Source organism: Bufo gargarizans, chromosome 3 (genome assembly GCF_014858855.1).
Source record: "Bufo gargarizans isolate SCDJY-AF-19 chromosome 3, ASM1485885v1, whole genome shotgun sequence".
NCBI classification, from domain to species: domain Eukaryota; kingdom Metazoa; phylum Chordata; class Amphibia; order Anura; family Bufonidae; genus Bufo; species Bufo gargarizans.
This window is the reverse complement of record NC_058082.1, coordinates 128,322,131-128,346,407: the sequence shown is the minus strand read 5'-3', so window position 1 is coordinate 128,346,407 and position 24,277 is coordinate 128,322,131. Positions and strand designations below refer to the sequence as shown.

Sequence of the window (24,277 nt, the reverse complement as noted above, 5' to 3'; positions counted from 1 at the left end):
AAGGTTAATCAAATTATCCAAATTGAGGCATTCACTAGCCTGGCTAATAGAACCAGAGACAAATACTTAAAAATATGGTCCCCTTGGTGACGGTTCCAACAGAAAAATCTCTATGGTCAACCACATGATTGAACAGCTTCCTGATAGTCCACCCCCCCCCCCCTTCCCCCCATTATCCTTCTCCCTTCCCCCCATTATCCTTCTCCCTTCCCCTTACCCCATTTTGCATAATCGTTTCCAATGTTATTTACTTTTCTCTTTAATCTGTACCAAGTTGCAATTCATTTATTTGAACCAGATTGTACTATGCACTGTGATTGTAGCTCTTTTATGTTGACAATTTGCATAATAGTTCAGTTGCACTGGATATTGTTAACATTTATTGTATTATTGAAAAAAAAATGATACAAAAAAAATAAAACACCTGTGACAAAAGGTACCAGAAATGGAAGTCTACACAATAGCAAATATGCTGCTTACTGTATTTAAAGACTGCACATCTCTGCTTACAGAGAAAAAAAATATTTTTAAGTCAGAGGAAAGGCTGTTTTATTACTTTAACATGCAATATGACACTTTCATCTGAAACATGAAAGAAAAATTTCATGAGAAAAAGAAATCCAGAAACAGGTGTTAGACTAAAAATAAAATACACAGACGTAAGTTTTACAATACTGGAAGGACCTGGAAGCACATGATTGGAAATTTGGAACGATGCATTCAGCAGAAAATTATTTTTTCAGTGTTCTGCTTTGAAACATCTAAAAATAAGCTCAGGCAGACAGTGTTATGCCGAAAGCCAGCCAGGATTTGAGATTTATTTCCCTAGCACCATAGCTATTTATAGAATTCTACTTTTTTTGAGAATTTAGCTCCTAATGAATTACTTATACATGTATATGTCATTTTCCACTCTTTTTACTTTGAGTGTCTACAGAGAACCTTCTGATCACCAAGAAAATAATGAATGGAAGGAAAAGAATGTGCTGTCCTTCTAATAAGATGATTTGTCTCTGTGCACCACTTGCTGTCATTCCAGTTCATCGTTGTTCTCCCAATGACCGGGACATGAAACGATGAACAGTGCTGACATCTCGGCCTACACATGTAGAGATCTGCAGGACTGATAAACCAAGATCTCTCAGTTCAAGGATTCAGTACCTCTCTGTTTGTGAGAAGTAGCGATAACTAACATCATCAGCATCTGATCAGCGGGGGTCTGACACCCGGGACCCCTGCTGATCAGCTGTTTGAGAAGGCAGCGGCGCTGGCAGTAGTGCCGCAGCCTTCTCACCGTTTACCCCGGGCCCAGTGACGTCACGACTAGTATCCAATGGCCTTGGTGGAGCTCAACTCCATTCAAGTGAACATAGCTTATCCCCGCCCAGGTCCATTGATATTAGTTGTGACGTCACTGGGCCTGCGGTTAACAGCGAGAAGGCCGCGGCACTACTGCCAGCGCCGCTGCCTTCTCAAACAGCTAATCATCAGGGGTCCTGAGTGTCGGACCCCTGCCGATCAGATGCTGATGATCTATCCAAAGGATAAATCATCAGTTTAAAAAAACTTTAGAACCCCTTTAAGGTGGTTTTGCATGTACCAATAATTGTCCAGATTATCAGAAACGACCGATGGCTGAGGCAGGTTACCAATAACACGAATGATTGGCTGAGTGGTCTGTTTCTGGCATTTGTAGTGGCAAACTGATCTTTTTTTAACCCATAATAACCCAGTTTTAATTAACTCAATTGAAAACTCCTTTAAATATAGCAAAATATACAGTATTTAAGGACACCCAAAATTACACTAAAAACTATTCTTCTACAGGAATTGTATTCCCAAATAAGATAGCTAGCATACGTAACATATGGTGGTATTCTTAAAGAGGTGGTGTTCGGGAGATGTTTCACTGCATCTTGTAAGCAACTTTTAGTTATTTTCTAAAACATAATTCCAAAACTTGCTGTGACAAATTCTTCCACTGCTGTTAAACAAGATGTCACCATTTAGCCCCACACTGTTACATCTGCAACAATCACAAATTATAAGGTGAAAATAGTTTTTCTCTGTGATTAAACAATTACCGTATTTTTCGCCCTATAAGACGCACCACCCCCCTCCCCCCAAAGTGGGGGGAAAATAGCAGTGCGTCTTATGGGGCGAATGCTCCATTTTGCCAAATTTTCAATAATATGCTGCACGGCGGGTGTATCAGCTGAGAGGGAGGAGGGTCTGGGGGCCGGCATCTGCTTTTATAATGACAGCGGGGCCCATGCAGTGACTGTATTCTACTAAACGGGCCCCGCTCACTGTATATAATCGTATCTGTAATTGTAGGCATTGATAATGTATAAAAATTCTGGGTAATCAGCGCCTGTATCACTTACAAGCGCTCGGTAGCAGAGAGGAGGGAGGAGGCAGGCCGGGCGCTGGCAGCGTGAGTCACTATGTCATGCGCCCACGCCGCCTGCTTCATTCATAAAGTGGGCGGCGCAGGCACGTGATGTAGCAGGGCTTTGAAAGGCTAGGCTCAATATTATTCCTTATATTTGAAGCATATAGTACAAAAAGGACCAGAAACACTGCATCATTTGTCTTATCATACAGAACTTTTTTTTACATCCCAACAAACATCTAGTGTTGTATGGCAGTAGATAAAAAGCTGCTTTCCTCCAGTAATAGCGCCAACACTTGTCCACTGGCTGTGTGTGATATTGCAATTCAGTAGCATTAAAAAGATAGGGCTAAATGAAACCAAGCAGAGTATGGAGACAGCCAGAACATTAGCAAAAAGACAGCTTTATAACAGATGTAATCCTTTGCTCAATAACGATATAAGGACAAAGGGATTTACCAGTGGGGTCCTTCGTGTTACGGAGCTTGTGTGTTAATGTCAGCAGTTGCTCCACAGCTTCTTTAGGGACATTTGGGGCCTTGGAAAAAAACAAAACAGAATTGCCAATAAAATATTACAATTAAATAATGAATCTGTGTTAGTGTATTACTGCACTGAAATAGTTGGTATTGGCATACAGAGAATCCATGAATCCAGATCAATATTTCCATAAGGCCAGTTTCAAATAAGTATATTCTGTCTGGAAAACGCTCTGTGTGGGAGCAGTATTTCCCAGACTGAACACTACTTCCCTTTAGTGAACTCACAGCTTCATAATGATTTATGATTCTGTGAATTCCCATGTCACCACAGGTCTACTGAACTGTAGTCACCGCATTATGCAAGTTCAGTAGACCCATTATGAGATTGGAATTCAAAGCATCATAAATCATTATGAAGCTGTGAGTTCACTTCAGAAGGCCAGTTTTCAGTCTGGAAAATACTGCATCCACATGGAGCGTGTTTCCTAGGCTAAATATGCTTGTGTGAAACTGGCCTAATGGAGCTTACTATCTATTCTAAGTAACCTATCACAGGCACCAATGCACGCACCTACAGTCGTGGCCAAAAGTTTTGAGAATTACATAAATATTGTAAATTGGAAAAGTTGCTGCTTAAGTTTTTATAATAGCAATTTGCATATACTCCAGAATGTTATGAAGAGTGATCAGATGAATTGCATAGTCCTTCTTTGCCATGAAAATTAACTTAATCCCCAAAAAAATCTTTCCACTGCATTAATTTCATTGCTGTCATTAAAGGACCTGCTGAGATCATTTCAGTAATCGTCTTGTTAACTCAGGTGAGAATGTTGACGAGCACAAGGCTGGAGATCATTATGTCAGGCTGATTGGGATAAAATGGCAGACTTGACCTGTTAAAGGTATTCTGTCACCTCCCCTAACCCAAAATCGGATTTTAAAGCAGTCATGCAGCACAGCTTACCTTGAATAGGCTGTGCTCTTCTATCTTGTAATCCATCCAATAGTTTATGAGAAAATCAACTTTTATGGTTATGCAAATTAGCCCTGAAGGTGCCCAGAGGGGCGTTTTGTTCCCCTTAGTGTGCCCAGTAACGCCCCTCTTACAGTGCCCAGCACGCCTTCCTTCCGACTGCCTAACCTCCCACAGCCTCTCATCCCTCTCCTCCCCCTCCTTCACGGCCGAACAAACTCTCGCACAGGCGCAGTACCCACTGAGGGCTGCGCCAGTGCGATCTGCAGGAGACTGAGGACAGGAGCTTCATCCTCGTCACTGGGCATGCGCCGAGCCCAGTGATGTCCGATGCTCGCTCTTCCCTGCTGACTGAGGGAAGAGCGAGCATCGGACGTCACTGGGCTTGCCAGATCTTAATCCCATTGAGAACTTGTGGTCAATCCTCAAGAGGCGGGTGGACAAACAAAAACCCACTAATTCTGACAAACTCCAAGAAGTGATTATGAAAGAATGGGTTGCTATCAGTCAGGAATTGGCCCAGAAGTTGATTGAGAGCATGCCCAGTCGAATTGCAGAGGTCCTGAAAAAGAAGGGCCAACACTGCAAATACTGACTCTTTGCATAAATGTCATGTAATTGTCGATAAAAGCCTTTGAAACGTATGAAGTGCGTGTAATTATATTTCACTACATCACAGAAACAACTGAAACAAAGATCTAAAAGCAGTTTAGCAGCAAACTTTGTGAAAACTAATATTTGTGTCATTCTCAAAACTTTTGGCCACGACTGTAACATAGAAACATAGAAACATAGACTGTGTCGGCAGATAAGAACCATTTGGCCCATCTAGTCTGCCCAATATATCTGAATCCTATGAATAGCCCCGGCCCTATCTTATATGAAGGATGGCCTTATGCCTATCCCATGCATGCTTAAACTCCTTCACTGTATTTGCAGCTACCACTTCTGCAGGAAGGCTATTCCATGCATCCACTACCCTCTCAGTAAAGTAATACTTCCTTATATTACTTTTAAACCTTTGCCCCTCTAATTTAAAACTGTGTCCTCTTGTGGTAGTTTTTCTTCTTTTAAATATGCTCTCCTCCTTTACCGAGTTGATTCCCTTTATGTATTTAAAAGTTTCTATCATATCCCCTCGGTCTCTTCTTTCTTCCAAGCTATACATATTAAGGTCTTTTAACCTTTCCTGGTAAGTTTTATCCTGCAATCCATGGACCAGTTTAGTAGCTCTTCTCTGAACTCTCTCTAGAGTATCTATATCCTTCTGGAGATATGGCCTCCAGTACTGCGCACAATACTCCAAGTGAGGTCTCACCAGTGTTCTGTACAGCGGCATAAGCACTTCACTCTTTCTACTGCTTATACCTCTCCCTATACATCCAAGCATTCTGCTTGCATTTCGTGCTGCTTTATTACATTGTCTTCCCACCTTTAAGTCTTCTGAAATAATTACTCCTAAATCCCTTTCCTCAGATACTGAGGTCAGGACTGTGTCGAATATTCTATATTCTGCCCTTGGGTTTTTACGCCCCAGGTGCATTATCTTGCACTTATCCACATTAAATTTCAGTTGCCAGAGTTCTGACCATTCTTCTAGTTTTCCTAAGTCCTTTTCCATTTGGCGTTTCCCTCCAGGAACATCAACCCTGTTACATATCTTTGTGTCATCAGCAAAAAGACAAACCTTACCATCGAGGCCTTTTGCAATATCACTTATGAAGATATTAAACAAAATTGGTCCCAGTACAGATCCCTGTGGAATCCCACTGGTAACATGACCTTGTTTTGAATGTTCTCCATTGACTACAACCCTCTGTTGTCTGTCCCTCAGCCACTGCCTAATCCACTCAACAATATTGGAGTTCATGCTCAATGACTGCAGTTTATTGATAAGTCTTCTATGTGGGACAGTGTCAAAAGCCTTACTAAAATCCAGATAAGCCATGTCTACTTTACCTCCACCGTCTATTATTTTAGTCACCCAGTCAAAAAAATCTATAAGATTTGTTTGACATGATCTCCCTGAAGTAAACCCATGCTGTTTTTCATCTTGCAATCCATGGGATTTTAGATGTTCCACAATCCTATCCTTTAATAGGGTTTCCATTAATTTGCCTACTATTGATGTCAGACTCACTGGTCTATAGTTGCTCGATTCCTCCCTACTACCTTTCTTGTGAATGGGCACGACATTTGCCAATTTCCAATCTTCCGGGACGACTCCTGTTACTAATGATTGGTTAAATAAATCTGTTAACGGTTTTGCCAGCTCACCACTAAGCTCTTTTAATAATTTTGGGTGTATCTCATCAGGCCCCTGTGATTTATTTGTCTTCACTTTAGACAGCAAACTTAGAACATCTTCCTCTGTAAAGACACATGCATCAAACGATTTATTAGTCATCCTTTCTAGTGGAGGTCCTTCTCCTTCTTTTTCTTTTGTAAAAACTGAACAGAAGTATTCATTAAGGCAGTCGGCTAGCCCTTTATTCTCTTCTACATACCTTCCGTCCTTTGTTTTTAATTTAGTTATTCCTTGTTTTAATTTCCTTTTTTCATTTATATATCTGAAGAATGTCTTATCCCCTTTTTTCATAGACTGAGCTAGTTTTTCTTCTGCCTGCGCTTTAGAAGTTCTTATAACTTGCTTGGCCTCTTTCTGCCTAATCTTGTAGATTTCCTTATCTTCATTGCTCTGGTTTTTTTTATAATTACAAAATGCTAGCTTTTTATTTTTAATGATTTGGGCCACTTCTGCCGAGTACCACAGTGGTCTCTTCCTTTTTTTGCTTTTACTGACAAGTCTAATTGAATTTTCTGTTGCCTTCAATAATGCACCTTTTAAGTAGTCCCATTTCTCCTGGACTCCATGTAATCCGTTCCAGTCTGATAAGGACTCATTTATGACTAATTTCATTTTTGAAAAGTCTGTTTTTCTAAAATCTAAAACTTTTGTTTTTGTGTGGTGGGACTCTTTCACAGTTCTTATATTAAACCACACTGACTGGTGATCACTAGATCCCAAGGTTTCGCCTACAATGACATCATATACCGAATCCCCATTTGTGAATATCAAATCCAAAATGGCCTCCCTCCGGGTTGGCTCCTCAACCATTTGTTGTAGGGATAACCCCAGTAGGGAATTTAGAATATCTGTACTCCTGGTAGAACTTGCTATTTTGGTTTTCCAGTTTATATCTGGAAGATTGAAATCTCCCATAATGATAACTTCTCCTTTCATTGTCATTTTAGCTATTTCTTCAACTAGTAGATCATCTAGTTCTTTAACTTGATCAGGTGGTCTATATATCACACCTACACGAGTTACTGCATGATTAGCAAACTGCAACGTAACCCAAACTGACTCTATGTTGGCCTCACCAACTTGTATTAGGTTAGATTTAATGCTATCTTTCACATACAGGGCCACTCCTCCTCCTTTCTTGCCTTCTCTGTCTCTTCTGTATAAAGAGTACCCTGGTATGGTTATGTCCCAGTCATTTCTTTCATTAAACCATGTCTCCGTAACAGCCACTAAATCTACATTCTCAGATGCCATTATTGACCCAAGTTCATTGATTTTTTTACCTAAACTGCGAGCATTTGTAGAGAGGACTCTGAGCTTATCATTTCTTAACCTCTGTGCATCTGACCTGTTCTGGCATTGTTTCGGGGGGCAATTGGACTCTTTTATTTTCACTCTTTTGCCCCCCCCTTCCTAGTTTAAATACTCTTTCGCAAATTCTTGGAGTTGTTCACTAAGTACATTTGTTCCTTTGAGAGAAAGATGCAAACCATCTTTTTTGTACAGTTCCTTTCTATTCCAAGTAGAGCTATTATGAGAAACAAAGCCAAATCCTTGCTCTTGACACCATTTACCAAGCCATATGTTAAACTCCTTTATGCGCCTCTGCCTATCATTCTGAACATTATGCACAGGCAGAACTTCAGAAAATGTAGTATAGCTAATGTGTGCATATAAACAATTAAAGGGAGTCTGTCACCTACATTTTACATTTTAAACTACCAGCAATGCACTGTATTACATAGTATTAAATACTATTGCCAACATAACTTTAAATCCCTACACTGCATCCCTCAGAAAACTAACTTTAATCTATATGCAAATTTGGTACAAAGTGCCCAGCTGGACAGGGATGAGCTTTAAAAAGTGTTCAAGCATGAGGCTTCTAGCCGATTCCAGCAATTTCCTCATCCTCCGAACAGTTCCTCCCCTTTCACTTGATGTCACCATTGTGTTCTGCAGGGGCACTCTCTTGCCCTTCCGACCTCACAGTATCTACTGTGCATGCAGGCCGCAGCAAATGCGCAGTAGATACTGTGACACATGCTACCCTGTAGGGGTAAGAACCTTTGACTTAAAATGCAAACCGTATGGACTGACTGCCCACAAGCATGTTTAAAGAGGACCTTTCACCACTCCTAACAGGTCTGTTTTAATAGCTTCATGCATTCCCCATGTAATACCAATTCTGGAGCATCTATTCTTATGTCTGTATGTTGTCTAATTCCTCCATTATTTCTACTAGAAGTTACGAATAATTGCAAGTTATCTGCAGTAAGGGTATAGAGGGGAGGTAACCAGTTGTGGGGGTGTACCTGCACAGTCTGAAAATGGCAGCACTGATTGGACAGAGTGAGTCTGTGCAGGTACACCCCCCCCCCCCAACTGGTTACCTCCCCTCTGTACCCTTACTGCAGACTGCTAGCAATTCACTTCTAGTAGAGATAACAGAGGAATAGAAAAACATACAGACATAAGAATAGATGCTCCAGATTTGTTATTACATGGGAAATGCATGTAGCCATTAAAACAGACATGTCAGGAGCGGTGAAAAATCCTCTTTAAAGCGAACCTTTCACCAGGGTTTCACATAATAAACTATTTCCAGTACCTTATAGATATCCTCATTGTGTTTCAATGCATTATTGTGCCGCTTTCCTGGGATGGATATTCATGAGTCCTGTCTCCAGCTCCTGAAGTCAAGGGGGTAGCCCTTCCCTCACTGCGGGCTGTCCCTCCCCTGCCCTAACCCCGCCTCTATGTAGTGTAACTTACACCCGGCTCAGTCGCCAGGAACGCGCTTGTACAGGCGGCGCATGAGCCGTCGGAGTCGAGCGCGATCCTGTAACTGAATCGCGCATGACCTCACGCGCGATTCAGTTACAGGATCGCGTTCGAGTTCGACGGCGCATGCGCCGCCTGTACAAGCGCGGTCCCGGCGACTGAGCCGGGTGTCAGTTACACTACATAGAGGCAGGGTTAGGGCAGGGGAGGTACAGCCCGCAGTGAGGGAAGGGCTACCCCCTTGACTTCAGGAGCGTGACTTCAGGAGCTGGAGACAGGACTTTATAACTTGTTTTTTTCATGAATATCCATCCCAGGAAAGCGGCACAATAATGCATTGAAACACAATGAGGATATCTATAAGGTACTGGAAATAGTTTATTATGTGAAATCCTGGTGAAAGGTTCGCTTTAAGTCCTTACATGGAAAAGTGAAATTTAACCACCTCCCGACCGCTGTACGCACCGATGCGTCCGGGAGGTGGTTGTTTAGTTCCTCCTGGACGCATCGGCGCGTCCTCTCGCGAGACGCGAGATTACGTCACAGCCGGCCCGCGCATGCGCATCGCGGGCCGGCATTTCGCAGAAGACTATTTCGTCAGCAGCCTGCCGGCCACGATCATTGGCTGGCAGGCTGCTGATTTTTAAAAAATCCAATCAGCAGGCATATAACCCCACATATTAGTAAATATGATGGGGTTATATGGCTGCTGTGCTCCTCTGCTCCTTCTTTTGGTCGGTTGGTTCCAGCAGAGGAGCAGAGGAGCACATCTTTACTGTGAGTACCCACCACACCACATTTAGCCCCCAGATCACCCCAATTAACCCTTTGATCACCCCTTTTATCCCCCCCTGTCAATCACTAGTGAAAGGAAAAAAGTGATCAGTGCAAACTGTCACTTTTTTTTTTCACTGTTATTGACCGTTAGGTTTTAGGTATAGTTTAGGTCCCTTGGTTAGGTAGTTAGCGATCAGTTAGCGCCCAGCCCACCGCACCGCAGTCCGTTATTCGCTGATTAGCGTATCGCTAATCAGCATTTGTACTTTTATAGTATCTGAAAGTGATCAAAACTGATCACGGTCAGATCTATAATAGTACTAGTGTCACTTTAGTTCGCCCTCCACCCAAAACGCAGTGTTTGCCCGATCAGGCCTGATCGGTCGCCCACACGTGCGTTCGCCCACACCCGCCCCACCGCAGTGACAAAAAAATTATTTTTTTTTGATCACTGCACATTCACTTTACACGCACTGCGGCGATAAAAAAATCAGTTTTGATATTTTTTATCAACCGCAGCAGCCTCCGGTACTTCGCTAGCCTCCCCTTTGTAAGACAGGCTTGCTTTTTTTTTCTTGGGTAGTCTCAGGGAATACCCCTAAATTTAGTTGCCCACATGTCAAACAGGGGGTATTCCTCTGAAGAGGCCTACAGGCTTCTGACCCAGTCGGATGAGGAGTGGGAACCCTCATCTGATGAATCCAGCGGGTCAGAATACGAACCTGTAGAAAGCAGTGGCTCTCTGACCCAAAGTTCGGACGAGGAGGCTGAGGTCCCTGATAGCACCAGGCGTACCCGGCCCCGTGTCGCTAGACCGCAGGTTGCGCAGGATCCGCTTCAAGAGCAGCAGAGTGGGGCTGGTGCTGTCGGATTACGTGGTGAGGCATACACCAGCAGCCCAGCCCTTCCTGGACCTAGTACCAGCACTGCCGTACAACCTGGTGAAGTAGCGAGCACCAGAAGGGCAGTTGAAGCTGGTACGGTGGCACGTGCAGTAGTGACCCCGTCGCAGCCACCGCAAAGACGTGCCCGTAGAGCCCCTAGAATCCCAGAGGTGCTGGCAAACCCTGATTGGCAGTCCCCAACTTCAGCCGCACCCGTAGTTTTCCCTTTCACCGCCCAGTCTGGAGTTCGGGTTGAGACGGCTCAGATCGGTTCGGCCCTGGGATTTTTTGAGCTGTTCTTGACTGCGGAGCTTTTAGACTTAGTCGTGGCAGAGACAAACCGGTATGCCACACAATTTATCACCGCTAACCCGGAAAGCTTTTATGCCCAGCCTTTCCGGTGGAAACCAGTCCAAGTTTCCGAATTTAAAACTTTTCTGGGCCTCCTCCTCAACATGGGCCTGACAAAAAAACATGAATTGCGGTCATATTGGTCCACGAACCCAATTCATCACATGCCCATGTTCTCTGCTGCTATGTCCAGGACACGATTTGAGGTCATCCTGCGTTTCCTGCACTTTAGCGACAACACCGCCTCCCGTCCCAGGGGCCACCCTGCTTTTGACCGGCTCCACAAAATTCGGCCCCTCATAGACCATTTCAACCAGAAATTTGCAGATTTGTATACCCCTGAGCAAAACATCTGCATAGACGAGTCCCTAATACATTTTACCGGGCGCCTTGGCTTCAAACAATACATCCCAAGCAAGCGCGCCCGGTATGGGGTCAAATTGTATAAGCTCTGTGAAAGGGCCACAGGCTATACCCACAAATTTCGGGTCTATGAGGGAAAAGATCAGACCCTGGAGCCGGTCGGTTGCCCTGACTACCTGGGGAGCAGTGGGAAGACAGTTTGGGACTTGGTGTCACCCTTATTCGGCAAGGGGTACCATCTTTATGTGGACAATTTTTACACAAGTGTGGCCCTCTTTAGGCATTTGTTTCTAGAACGGATTGGCGCCTGTGGTACCGCGCGAACTAGTCGCGCGGGCTTCCCCCAACGGCTCGTTACCACCCGTCTTGCAAGGGGGCAGAGGGCCGCACTGTGTAACGAAGAACTGCTCGCGGTGAAATGGAGAGACAAGCGTGACGTTTACATGCTCTCCTCCATTCACGCAGACACGACAATCCAAATTGAGCGAGCAACCCGTGTCATTGAAAAGCCCCTCTCAGTCCACGACTATAACCTCCACATGGGAGGGGTCGACTTCAATGACCAGATGTTGGCTCCGTATTTAGTTTCCCGACGCACCAGACGCTGGTATAAGAAGGTGTCTGTATATTTAATTCAATTGGCTCTGTACAATAGTTTTGTTCTCTACAGTAAGGCTGGGAGAACTGGATCCTTCCTCAAATTTCAGGAAGAGATCATCGCGAACCTCCTGTATCCAGGAGGTTCCGTGGCCCCATCCACCAGTGTAGTTAGCCGTCTACACGAGCGACACTTCCCCAGTGTCGTTGCTGGTACCTCAAACCGACCGCCACCCCGAAAAAAATGTCGTGTCTGTAGCAGGAGTGGAATAAGGCGTGACACCCGCTATTTCTGTCCTGACTGTCCCGACCACCCTGCCCTATGCTTAGGGGAGTGTTTCCGAAAGTACCACACACAGGTACACCTAGCATAGGGATCACATCTCACCAGGATAGGCACACAGGGCTATTAGGGCCCATTCACTCACAGCTGCTGCAAACGTCTCCTTTCACATGGGACAAAGTGCATAACGCACTTCGCCACATCTTTGGGCGATTTGCGCTTTGCACATTGACCCATGGGGAAGGAGAGGTTTGTTCTATAAAGGTAAAAAAACAAAAAAAAAAAAAAAACAGGTAAGCAAACAGGTTAATGTTTAGTTCCAAAAGTTAAAGTTACATGTTCTGTTCCAAAGTTAATAAAATTATTGCGTTGTGGCCTGGTTTTCTTTTTTTTTTTTTTTTGTCTTTTTACCTTCCAGGTGGACCAACCGATCTACTAGCTGCAGCACCGATGTGCATTCTGACAGAAGCATTGCGCTGCTGTCAGATTACACGCAAGTCGGTGTATGCGGCGCTGCAAGACGGGATTTTCTCCTCTGCAGTGACAGATACGTTTGCCAAGGCATACGAGCTGAGGAGGAGGCGGCGTTCCTATGCTTTGGCAAGCATTTTGTATATATATATATATATATATAAAAAAAAAAATCCCGGCAATGATTTATTCATCCACATCGATTGATGCGAATGGAGAAATCTGGTTTGCCAGGGCATACGAGCTAAGTGGGTATGGATGTAGGGCGGAGCTCCTATGTCCTGGCAGACGCCTTTCCCCTCCATTTTTTTTTTTTGGCAGAGATTTTTTCATCCACATTGATCGATGCGAATGAAGAAATCTGTGCCGTTCATTTTTTTCTTTCAGCCCAGAGGCTGAACGGAAAAAAAAATCTCATTACCTGTATGCTCAATATAAGGAGAATAGCAGAAACTCCTAATGCTGGCCATACATGTAATGATTGCGGAGACCCTCAAATGCCAGGGCAGTACAAACACCCCACAACTGACCCCATTTTGGAAAGAAGACACCCCAAGGTATTTGCTGAGGGGCATATTGAGTCCATGAAAGATTGAAATTTTTGTCCTAAGTTAGCGGAAAGTGAGACTTTGTGAGAAAAAACAAAAAAAAATCAATTTCCGCTAACTTATGCGAAAAAAAAAAAAATTCTATGAACTTGCCAGGCCCCTCATTGGATACCTTGGGGTGTCTTCTTTCCAAAGTGGGGTCACATGTGGGGTATTTATACTGCCCTGGCTTTTTAGGGGCCCTAAAGCGTGAGAAGAAGTCTGGGATCCAAATGTCTAAAAATGCCCTCCTAAAAGGAATTTGGGCCCCTTTGCGCATCTAGGCTGCAAAAAAGTGTGACACATCTGGTATCGCCGTACTCAGAAGAAGTTGGGGAATGTGTTTTGGGGTGTCATTTTACATATACCCATGCTGGGTGAGAAAAATATCTTGGTCAAATGCCAACTTTGTATAAAAAAATGGGAAAAGTTGTCGTTTGCCAAGATATTTCTCTCACCCAGCATGGGTATATGTAAAATGACACCCCAAAACACATTCCCCAACTTCTCCTGAGTACGGCGATACCAGATGTGTCACACTTTTTTGATGCCAAGGTGGGCAAAGGGGCGCATATTCCAAAGTGCACCTTTCGTATTTCACCGGTCATTTTTTACAGATTTTGATTGCAAAGTACTTCTCACACATATGGGCCCCTAAATTGCCAGGGCAGTATAACTACGCCACAAGTGACCCCATTTTGGAAAGAAGACACCCCAAGGTATTCCGTGAGGGGCATGGCGAGTTCCTAGAATTTTTTATTTTTTGTCGCAAGTTAGTGGAATATGAGACTTTGTAAGGAAAAAAGAGAAAAAAAAAAAAAATCATCATTTTCCGCTAACTTGTGACAAAAAATAAAAAATTCTAGGAACTCGCCGTGCCCTTCACGGAATACCTTGGGGTGTCTTCTTTCCAAAATGGGGTCACTTGTGGCGTAGTTATACTGCCCTGGCAATTTAGGGGCCCAAATGTGTGAGAAGTACCTTGCAATCAAAATGTGTAAAAAATGCCCTGCAAAATCCGAAAGGTGCACTTTGGAATATGTGCCCCTTTGCCCACCTTGGCAGCAAAAAAGTGTGACACATCTGGTATCGCCGTACTCAGGAGAAGTTGGGGAATGTGTTTTGGGGTGTCATTTTACATATACCCATGCTGGGTGAGAAAAATATCTTGGTCAAATGCCAACTTTGTATAAAAAAATGGGAAAAGTTGTCGTTTGCCAAGATATTTCTCTCACCCAGCATGGGTATATGTAAAATGACACCCCAAAACACATTCCCCAACTTCTCCTGAGTACGGCGATACCAGATGTGTCACACTTTTTTGATGCCAAGGTGGGCAAAGGGGCGCATATTCCAAAGTGCACCTTTCGTATTTCACCGGTCATTTTTTACAGATTTTGATTGCAAAGTACTTCTCACACATATGGGCCCCTAAATTGCCAGGGCAGTATAACTACGCCACAAGTGACCCCATTTTGGAAAGAAGACACCCCAAGGTATTCCGTGAGGGGCATGGCGAGTTCCTAGAATTTTTTATTTTTTGTCGCAAGTTAGTGGAATATGAGACTTTGTAAGGAAAAAAGAGAAAAAAAAAAAAATCATCATTTTCCGCTAACTTGTGACAAAAAATAAAAAATTCTAGGAACTCGCCGTGCCCTTCACGGAATACCTTGGGGTGTCTTCTTTCCAAAATGGGGTCACTTGTGGCGTAGTTATACTGCCCTGGCAATTTAGGGGCCCAAATGTGTGAGAAGTACCTTGCAATCAAAATGTGTAAAAAATGCCCTGCAAAATCCGAAAGGTGCACTTTGGAATATGTGCCCCTTTGCCCACCTTGGCAGCAAAAAAGTGTGACACATCTGGTATCGCCGTACTCAGGAGAAGTTGGGGAATGTGTTTTGGGGTGTCATTTTACATATACCCATGCTGGGTGAGAAAAATATCTTGGTCAAATGCCAACTTTGCATAAAAAAATGGGAAAAGTTGTCTTTTGCCAAGATATTTCTCTCACCCAGCATGGGTATATGTAAAATGACACCCCAAAACACATTCCCCAACTTCTCCTGAGTACGGCGATACCACATGTGTGACACTTTTTTGCTGCCAAGGTGGGCAAAGGGGCGCATATTCCAAAGTGCACCTTTCGGATTTCACCGGTCATTTCTTACACATTTTGATTGCAAAGTTCTTCTCACACATTTGGGCCCCTAAATTGCCAGGGCAGTATAACTACGCCACAAGTGACCCCATTTTGGAAAGAAGACACCCCAAGGTATTCTGTGAGGGGCATGGCGAGTTCCTAGAATTTTTTATTTTTTGTCGCAAGTTAGTGGAATATGAGACTTTGTAAGAAAAAATAAATAAAATAAAATCATCATCATTTTCCGCTAACTTGTGACAAAAAATAAAAAGTTCTATGAACTCACTATGCCCATCAGCGAATACCTTAGGGTGTCTACTTTCCGAAATGGGGTCATTTGTGGGGTAGTTATACTGTTTGGGCATTGTAGAACCTCAGGAAACATGACAGGTGCTCAGAAAATCAGAGCCGTTTCAAAAAGCGGAAATTCACATTTTTGTACCATAGTTTGTAAATGCTATAACTTTTACCCAAACCATTTTTTTTTTGCCCAAACATTTTTTTTTTATCAAAGACATGTAGAACTATAAATTTAGCGAAAAATTTATATATGGATGTCGTTTTTTTTGCAAAATTTCACAGCTGAAAGTGAAAAATGTCATTTTTTTGCAAAAAAATCGTTATATTTTGATTAATAACAAAAAAAGTAAAAATGTCAGCAGCAATAAAATACCACCAAATGAAAGCTCCATTAGTGAGAAGAAAAGGAGGTAAAATTCATTTGGGTGGTAAGTTGCATGACCGAGCGATAAACGGTGAAAGGAGTGTAGTGCCGAAGTGTAAAAAGTGGCCTGGTCATGAAGGGGGTTTCACCTAGCGGGGCTGAAGTGGTTAAAGGGGTTGTCCCACTAAAAATATTCTACAGATTTTAAACCAGCACCTGGCTCTGATTACTTTTGTAACTGTATGTAATTACAAATTTAGAATAGCCACTGAGTTATTCAATAAAATGTATAGCTGCACCTGCTGTTTGTTCTTTTTCTTATTTCTTTGTCCTGCTCACTGAGAAGGCCGCACATGCTCAGTTTCATCCTTCACCTGCCTCCTGAGCTGTGATGGGGAGAGAGCTCCACTCCAGCAGAAAAGACACTCGCTTTTAGCTGTCAGCTTGATATAAATCTAGCATATGTACCTCATATGGATCTAGCAGAGATCTCTAGATCAATATGAGGTATATGGCTTTGTTAGAAAGAGACTGTCATGTACTATATGATGTCTGATTTTCATATTTTTACATTAATCATGGGATAATCCCTTTAAACGTTATGACAAACCTATTTCCAGTGGCGATTACTGGGTTACTGAATGGATCATGAATTGCATATAGACATGATATCACCAACTAAGGCATATGGACATCAAAAAGAAGGATTCCCGCTTGGGACTTTCTTCTATGAGCCAAAATGAAAAGAGGGTTTACCAAAGCAGCAGCTGTTCATCTGAAAGGCTGCCATGTCTTCTACCAGCAAAATTTGCTGTTTGGGGGTTGCCAGGAATATGACACGCGAATATCAGATGATCACGGCACCTATATTTTGAAAGGGTTTGTCTCTAATCAGTCAACTACTTTAAAAGGATTTTCTGAAATTTGTACACTGGACCTATCCTCTGGATAGGTCATCAGTATCAGATCGGGGAGTGTCCGACACCCAGAACCTCTGTCGATCAGCTGTTTGAGAAGGCACCATAGCTTGCAGTAGCGCCGCAGCCTTCTCCCTGCTTACCAAGCACAGGGCTGTACATTTGCTAGCAGTTGTGCTTGGTATCACGGTTCAGTCCCATTTACAGTACTTCAATGAGGCTGAGCTGCGCATAGGTCATATGACTGATGAGCATGATGTCACATGGCCTAGGGAAAGCTGTGAGAAGGCCGCAGTGCCACTGCGAGCGCCGCTGCCTTCTAAAACATCTGATCAGTGGGAGTCCCGGGTGTTGAACCCTTAGCAACCAAATACTACCGACCTATCCACAACTATGAAGATATCGGACCCCAGTTAAAAAATAAAATAAAAAAAGATAGCTGGAATGAATTTCATAAAAGGTACATGTCTCTTAATAAATTTGGCACATTTTGTATTGGTTTAAAGTCAACCTAATGTAAGCAGGCATAGATTTGAGCCAAAATACTCTATTCACCATTTCTGGCTTTAGTACTAATAAAACTTTTGAGAGCATAGTTTACACTAAATAGTAGTATACACTATAGTAACAAAATGCTGTGCAACTTGTTATTTATACACTAAAATGTCTGCTCTTTCTGACTTCAGGAGCCAAGTGGGCAGTCTTATCAGTGACTGATAGCATCCCCTCTGCTAAGGACTGCTAAGCCCAGAAGAAGCATATCCTATCAATATGCCATAAATGTTCCAAATAGAAATACCCCTCTAAGGGTGGGTTCACGTTTTATCCATTTTTTTTACAATGGAACATGGTAAATGGGTGCCACTGTATGGCATCAGTCTGAGACATCCATTTAATGTATACTTTTTTTATACGTTAAATGGACGGGAAAAAAACGTGATGTGAACCCAGTCTGAGTGCAACATCAGACTCTTCCAGGCTAGTTGAAACTCGGTGTCATACTGGTGGCGTCACTTCACCCAGGTATTTTCCATTACAACCAGCCAATAAGTCAGATGGCTGCAAAACCTCTTAAAAAGTTCTTAATTGAAGAATATGGCCATTGATATTAGATCTAATTAAAAGTCTTTTGCTGCTGTTCTGACATATTTTATGTGCCTCTGCTGCAAGTGATTGTGAAGGACTCATTTAGCAGTGACCTACGAACCCAGCATTGATTACAACAGACAATCTGAATTATTTTACAGAGTAATTAGCACACTAGAAAAAAAGCATAAAGCATCACAGCTTTCCTCACCATCTCCCTCATGATCTGAACCTCCTCTTGTCTGGTGGATGGTTTAACATTGTGATACAGAAACATGGTGAGAAGCTCTGGACCCAACCACTGCTGAGTGTTACTGCCAATAACTGGTGGTTCTGCCAAGGCAATGATTCTGAAAGAAGGGTGTATGGCAAAGATGGATCTGTGGAGATAAAATAACCAGTTACTACAAGTCTGACGATGCCATTAAGGGTAACTCATCAGTATTAATCCCCACTGGTCCCAATTAGATTGGGCTGCAGTGCTATTTAATGTATGGTTGACTTAAAGCGACCCTCTGGTTCAAGAAAAAAATAATAAATCACATAAACTGGGGAATGTAGAGAATAGTTACATGCCAACCTCCTTTCCATCTGCCGATTCCTCTTCTGTCATCCAAGATGGCCATGCTGCTTATCAGACTACCTAAAACAGTGTGCATCAGTAGTCCTTGTCTAGAGGTGGATTTAGACGGGACCATTCTGCAACCAATTGTTGGGAAGGAAGCATTTCTTCCTGACAGTGGGCTGCTCATTCAGTGAAGGAGACCGCTGCATTTACATGCACCGATCTCCTCCACTTTATACAGATACACTGTTTCTGAGCAGCAGATTGATGTTTAGATCACACGATCTGCTGCCCAGAAACTCTGATCGGTGGTGCCAACATAAACAACAGGATCACCAGATGAACAAGCATTTTGCTCAATCATCGGGTGATCAGCGGCACATTTACATGGCCAGGTTCGCAGGAATGGTCGTTTCCAATAATCTGGACGATTATTGGCTTGTGTAAATGCAGCTTGGCTTTGCTCCTAAACTGGTAAGCATGAAGTGTCTTGGGTAGTGCTGAGCTCCGTCTCCATACAGTATTTGAATGTATGGGCTCTAATGAGCCGAAGTAAGTTATTTGCGAAGTTGTGCGTGACTTCGTAGAATAACTTTGGTAGTTGATTTTTAAAGTGGAAAACCACTTGGAAACTTGAAACCAAACTCAGTTTTGGTTCCGAGGTACTAGTCGGAACCGAAGCCAAAATCAACTACCAAAGTTATTCAACCAAGTCACGCGCGATTTTGCTAATAACTCACTTCGGCTCAATGGAGCCCATACATTCTAATACTGTACAAAGATGGATCTCCGTACAGTATTATTCCAAAGTTTTGAACAAAGTGACTTTGGATGAAGTACTAGTCTTGGGCTACCATATGTATAGAATACACCAGGTGGTCTGAGAAGTGGTGCAGCCATCCTGGACAGCAGAAAAGGAGTCTAAGAACTTGCAGATATGCAACAAAAAAGATGATAAAGAGGGCAGTAGTTAAGTGTTCTTATCATTCCACACGTAATGTGAATTAATGTTAGCATATCTGTCTCATCCCAACAATGCACCACTACATCCAGAAAATGGGTGCATATGGATGGACACATGATGAGAAACAACCCTTAGCAACCTCAAATGAAACATATAGGACATAAGCTGATTTCCCGGACATCCAGATAACCAGGATACGTGCAGAGGTTGCTCATGGACGCGTTTCATCATATGGCCCTCTAATCTGCGACCACTTTACAGATGTAGCATCGTGCTGTTTGAGAGAGGGAATCAAAACCTTTAAGCTAAAAACAGAATCCAATCTAATCAATGATTTCAATTGTAAAGAGACACAGGGGGCCATTTATTACCCCTATATCTGGCAGTGGATCCTCCAAAGTTATGAAGAGACGTAGGCCTCTACATAACTTCAGTGCATCTACAGCCAGTCTAAATATAAGCCAGCTTCCTTCCTTCCTCCATTCCAAAAACGGCCCCTTATGGGGGGTAGATGCCTGTTGGTGTTTAAACACACACAGTAGTATCAAAAGAAACAGTGGCTTGTTCTGAACATTTTTGGACTCTATTAAATATTGGATTTCATTTTGAGACACCGAGTGCTGTCCTTACCTTCCATACCCAAGGTGTCTCTGACCAAGGGGTTTGGAGCAGAGTTTACTCTGTTTTTATTAGTTCTGAACAAGCAGCACAGAAATGATGCCTTAACGGAGCAGATGCTTGTTCATGTTTATACAGTACACACACATGGCAGTATAAGAAGCAGCAGTTGTCTGAACAAGCGTACAAATATTCATCTAATCTTTGGGCAGCAACAGTACAGTGTAGATGTGGAACCTCACGGACAAGGGAGGAGATGTGCAGCCATGCAGAGATAGTAGCGGCAGCAGTAGCAGCACTGTATGGAATCTGACAGATATGTGACTGTTTGGTGGCAAGGCGGTAGATGTGCGGCTGTGTAGGGGTAGCAGAATCAGCAGTAAGGCTGGGGTCACACCTGAGCGTATCCGATAAGCGCTGTTTACAGGCGTTTTTATCGGGCGTATTTTGGGGCGTATTCGGAAACTCGCGTCGCACACACATTCTTGCTATTGACAACAGAAGCATACGCGCGACAATACGCCACAAAGAAGCTCCTGTACTTCTTGGGGCGTAGGGCGTTTTACAGCGCGTTTGTAAGCGCTGTAAAACGCTCAGGTGAGAACCATGCCCATAGGGAATCATTGGTTTTTGCCTGCTGAGCGTTTTACTGCGTCTAGGAACGCGCTGTAAAACGCTCAGGTGTGAATCCAGCCTAAGGGGACCAGCAGCTGCGTCAGCAGCAGCAATACAGTATGGAACATGATGAACAGATAGACAGCAGCAGTGACATGATTGGGCTGGCGATAAATAGTCTCTCTCAGCAATAGCAAATCTGTTCATTGGCCTCAGCCTGAGTTGGGTGAAAATCATCATGGATCCATGCTTGATTCATTGATGTATGCTTTCTACACTTGTAGAGGAAAATGTTGTCCACTTGGGTGTGGTGATGCCACCTACCTCTCTGAATACTCTCTTTGACAGTACACTGGAGGCTGGAGAAGACAGTACACTGATAGCAAACTGGGCCAGTTGCAGACACTGGTCTAATCTGCCTGCCCAGAAGTTTATATGGTTAGGGAACAGGGTATGTGCTGGAGAAAGGGCGCAGTCCAGGTAGGACTGAGCCTGGTTGTTCAGGTGGTGCACATCCGTTTGCTGATGTGTGTCAGCTTGGCCTGTCACTTGAAAAAATTGCACTATCATGATCATCAAACTGAATTGGCTGCTGCTGGTGATGCTGTGGTTTCTGCTATTTGTAGCAATGGAGACAGCAACAGGTTGGCGATTCAGCCAGGGGTGGGGGGATGTCTGCTGAGTACAAACTGTATCCTGATAATACAATAATTCTGCCTCCCTTTCGGCATCGAGAAAACATTCCCCCACTTGGGTTTGATAGCAAGGGTATAAAAGCATGGTAATTCAGTAGTCATCACTTTCCTTAATAATACGCTTGTATGGAAGTAAGCAACAAAGCAAGCAGCTTGCCATGCTCGTCAGCGTGCCTGAAGACCCAGTTCTTTCAGGTTCTGCCCTCCACTATGATGATTAGTGATGCCCAGTGTCATCATCATCAGCCTCTTTCTCCTGCACCTCAAGTGGTAGTGCCTTATCCTCCTCCATGAGACTTCGTCTGTGCTGATCCCAACAACTACTGGGCAGTGAGCATGCCTTATTGCATCAGCACGAGGGTTTGCTGTAATATAAATATCAGGGGGAAGACCCAGTTGATGCCGCTGTTGTCCTGATGAGCTGCCACTGCCTGGGCTGAAAATAACACAAGCTCCCTGTTGTGGTGGTCTTGTGCATGATGTAATCATTGACCACTTCACACTGTTTGTACAGACACTTCAGCAAAGGCGAGGTGGAATGCCACGGATCAAGCAGTGCCAAGGCAGACCATTCTGCCACTGCAAGTCCACAAAGGAGTTCTTAGCCACATAAGAACGGCTGAGATTCGCAGAAACTCTTCTGGACATGGCCAGCACCATCAGCAAGCCACAATACTATTTAAAAAAAAACACTGCACCACTAAATTTATCACATGAACCATGCATGGGGTTATTTCTCCCAAATGCAGCACTATGTTCCTACCATTTTACTGACCACCTTGCTCAGTTGTAATTGCCGGGAAGACATCCACAGTAGGAGATTTGCTGGTTGATGCAGATTAGCAACTGATCCGCTAAGTGGCTTCTCTCGTCCAGGCTCATCAATTCTAAGGCAACATGGCAGCGCTTCAGTTTACACATATGAAAGCTGGGAGGGGACTTTCTGCCACACTGTTCCAAAAAGTGGTACTCCACCACGTGAGTATACAAAGTAGCAAAGGCTTTTTGAAGAAATAATGGTGGCTAGGTATCTTTCATCGAGGCTGAACTCAATATATCTTCTTTACAATCTCTACACTGTCACTGCAAGATCACATAATGGCTGGCTTGTGCTTCTTATAGCTCTGTCTGTCACAGACATGAAAGACATGTCCTATCACATCAGTGGCTGAGCGCAGAATGGCATCTGTGCTTCAGAGCTAGCACAGAGCCTGACAGACCAATCAATATCCACCTTCCCGATTGGCAGTCATGCTGACGTCCACCAACCAGGGCCCCGACCAGGGTCATGTGACCTTCTATCTTCACTACCCTGTTTACCTTAATAAGGTACTGAATTTAAAATGTAAAATGGGGGCACCATTTTGCTCGAGTCATCCAAATCGAATCACCAACACTTTGGATTCATTTGGAAGAATAATTTTTGTGATATTTGTGGCAAATTTGAATAGTTTAGAAATGATTTGTTCACCTCTAGTTATAAAAGAATATAAACTTGTTTTTTGTGAGTTTTTAGGTGGAATGGGCATCCTTGAATAGTAGGGGACTATTAAACGTGGTGGAAAATTTAGGGAAGAGGGCAATGGAACAAAATAAGTCCTGATGACAAAGGAGATAAAAAGCAATTGTATAGAGAGTGGAGTAGGACTTCTGGGCAATCCTCAGGTGGGAAACCTTGGGTCCTAGCATTCATGCAGATATTAATAACTAAACATTGTAGCAAACCAAGTACACTTGTTTCCCTACTGGCAGTGGCCTCTTTCAGCAGGAAAATGTGTCCTGTACCACTGCGACAATTGTTCAGGAATGGTTTGAGGAACACAACAAAAGAGTTTAAGGTGTTGACTTGGCCTCCAAGTTTTCCACACCTCAATCCAATCGAGCATCTGTTGAACGTACTGGAAAATTAAGTCTAATCCATGGAGACCCTACATGATAAATAACAGAACTGTTCTGCTAATATTGTGGTGCCAGATACCACAGGACACATTCAGAGGTCTTGTGTAGTCCATGCCTTGAGAGCTAAGAGCGGTCTGGTGGCACAGAGAGGACCTACATAATAGGTTGTTTAATGTTATGGCTGACTGGAGTATCAATGGGCATATTTACCTTTCTTGAAGCTCGGCATCTGACAGATGTAACTCATTCTTTAAATACTGATACCGGTCTCCTCTAAGTAGCCTAGAACCATCATACAGAGTTAACTCTCTGTCATGAATTAACCTGCAAAAACAAAATAAAGGAAACATGAGTGGCATATCCACAACTAGACTAGACCCAATTATCAGTTTAACTCATTATGTCTTAAAATATATTAAAATGTCAAAGTAGGATGGGCTTTAGGGTTAGGTCTCAGGAACAGTGCTCGTAAAAGCCTCCCATTTAGTGAAATAAATTTGAGGTTAAATTTGTATTCTGCTTTACTTCTAATCTTTTTAGATGAATAGTTTTTACATACCATGCTTTTTACATTCAGCGCACCTAGGGCTTGCACGCAGATGGCCATCAATGGCACACAGCAGTCAGCCATGCAATGTGATTTTTCTTTATTCCTATTTGAATAAATCATTAACCATAATCCTATCCATGCTCGCCGTACACAGAGGGAGTATGTTAAATTCCAACCTACTTAATGTTTCAGTACATGAGCTATTAATGCTGCTTCAATAACCATTTATAATATAAATTATACATAAAGACTTAAAATGTTATAAATATTGCAAATTTGGAAGAATGTAACATCATTCATAAACAAGCC

At 43.1% G+C, this 24,277-nt stretch overlaps 1 protein-coding gene across 2 annotated transcripts in view; it reads right to left on the bottom strand.

Annotated features, from left to right (window-relative positions):
- VWA8 (von Willebrand factor A domain containing 8) overlaps positions 1-24,277 on the bottom strand; it is a 429,985-nt gene that overhangs the window by 245,309 nt on the left and 160,399 nt on the right. For both annotated transcript variants that reach the window (XM_044284760.1, XM_044284761.1), the window contains exons 15-17: positions 23,629-23,742; positions 18,274-18,442; positions 2,857-2,933 (exon numbers count right to left, since the gene is read on the bottom strand). In XM_044284760.1, coding sequence (XP_044140695.1) covers positions 2,857-2,933; positions 18,274-18,442; positions 23,629-23,742 — 360 coding nt within the window. The remainder of the gene's footprint in view (positions 1-2,856; positions 2,934-18,273; positions 18,443-23,628; positions 23,743-24,277) is intronic.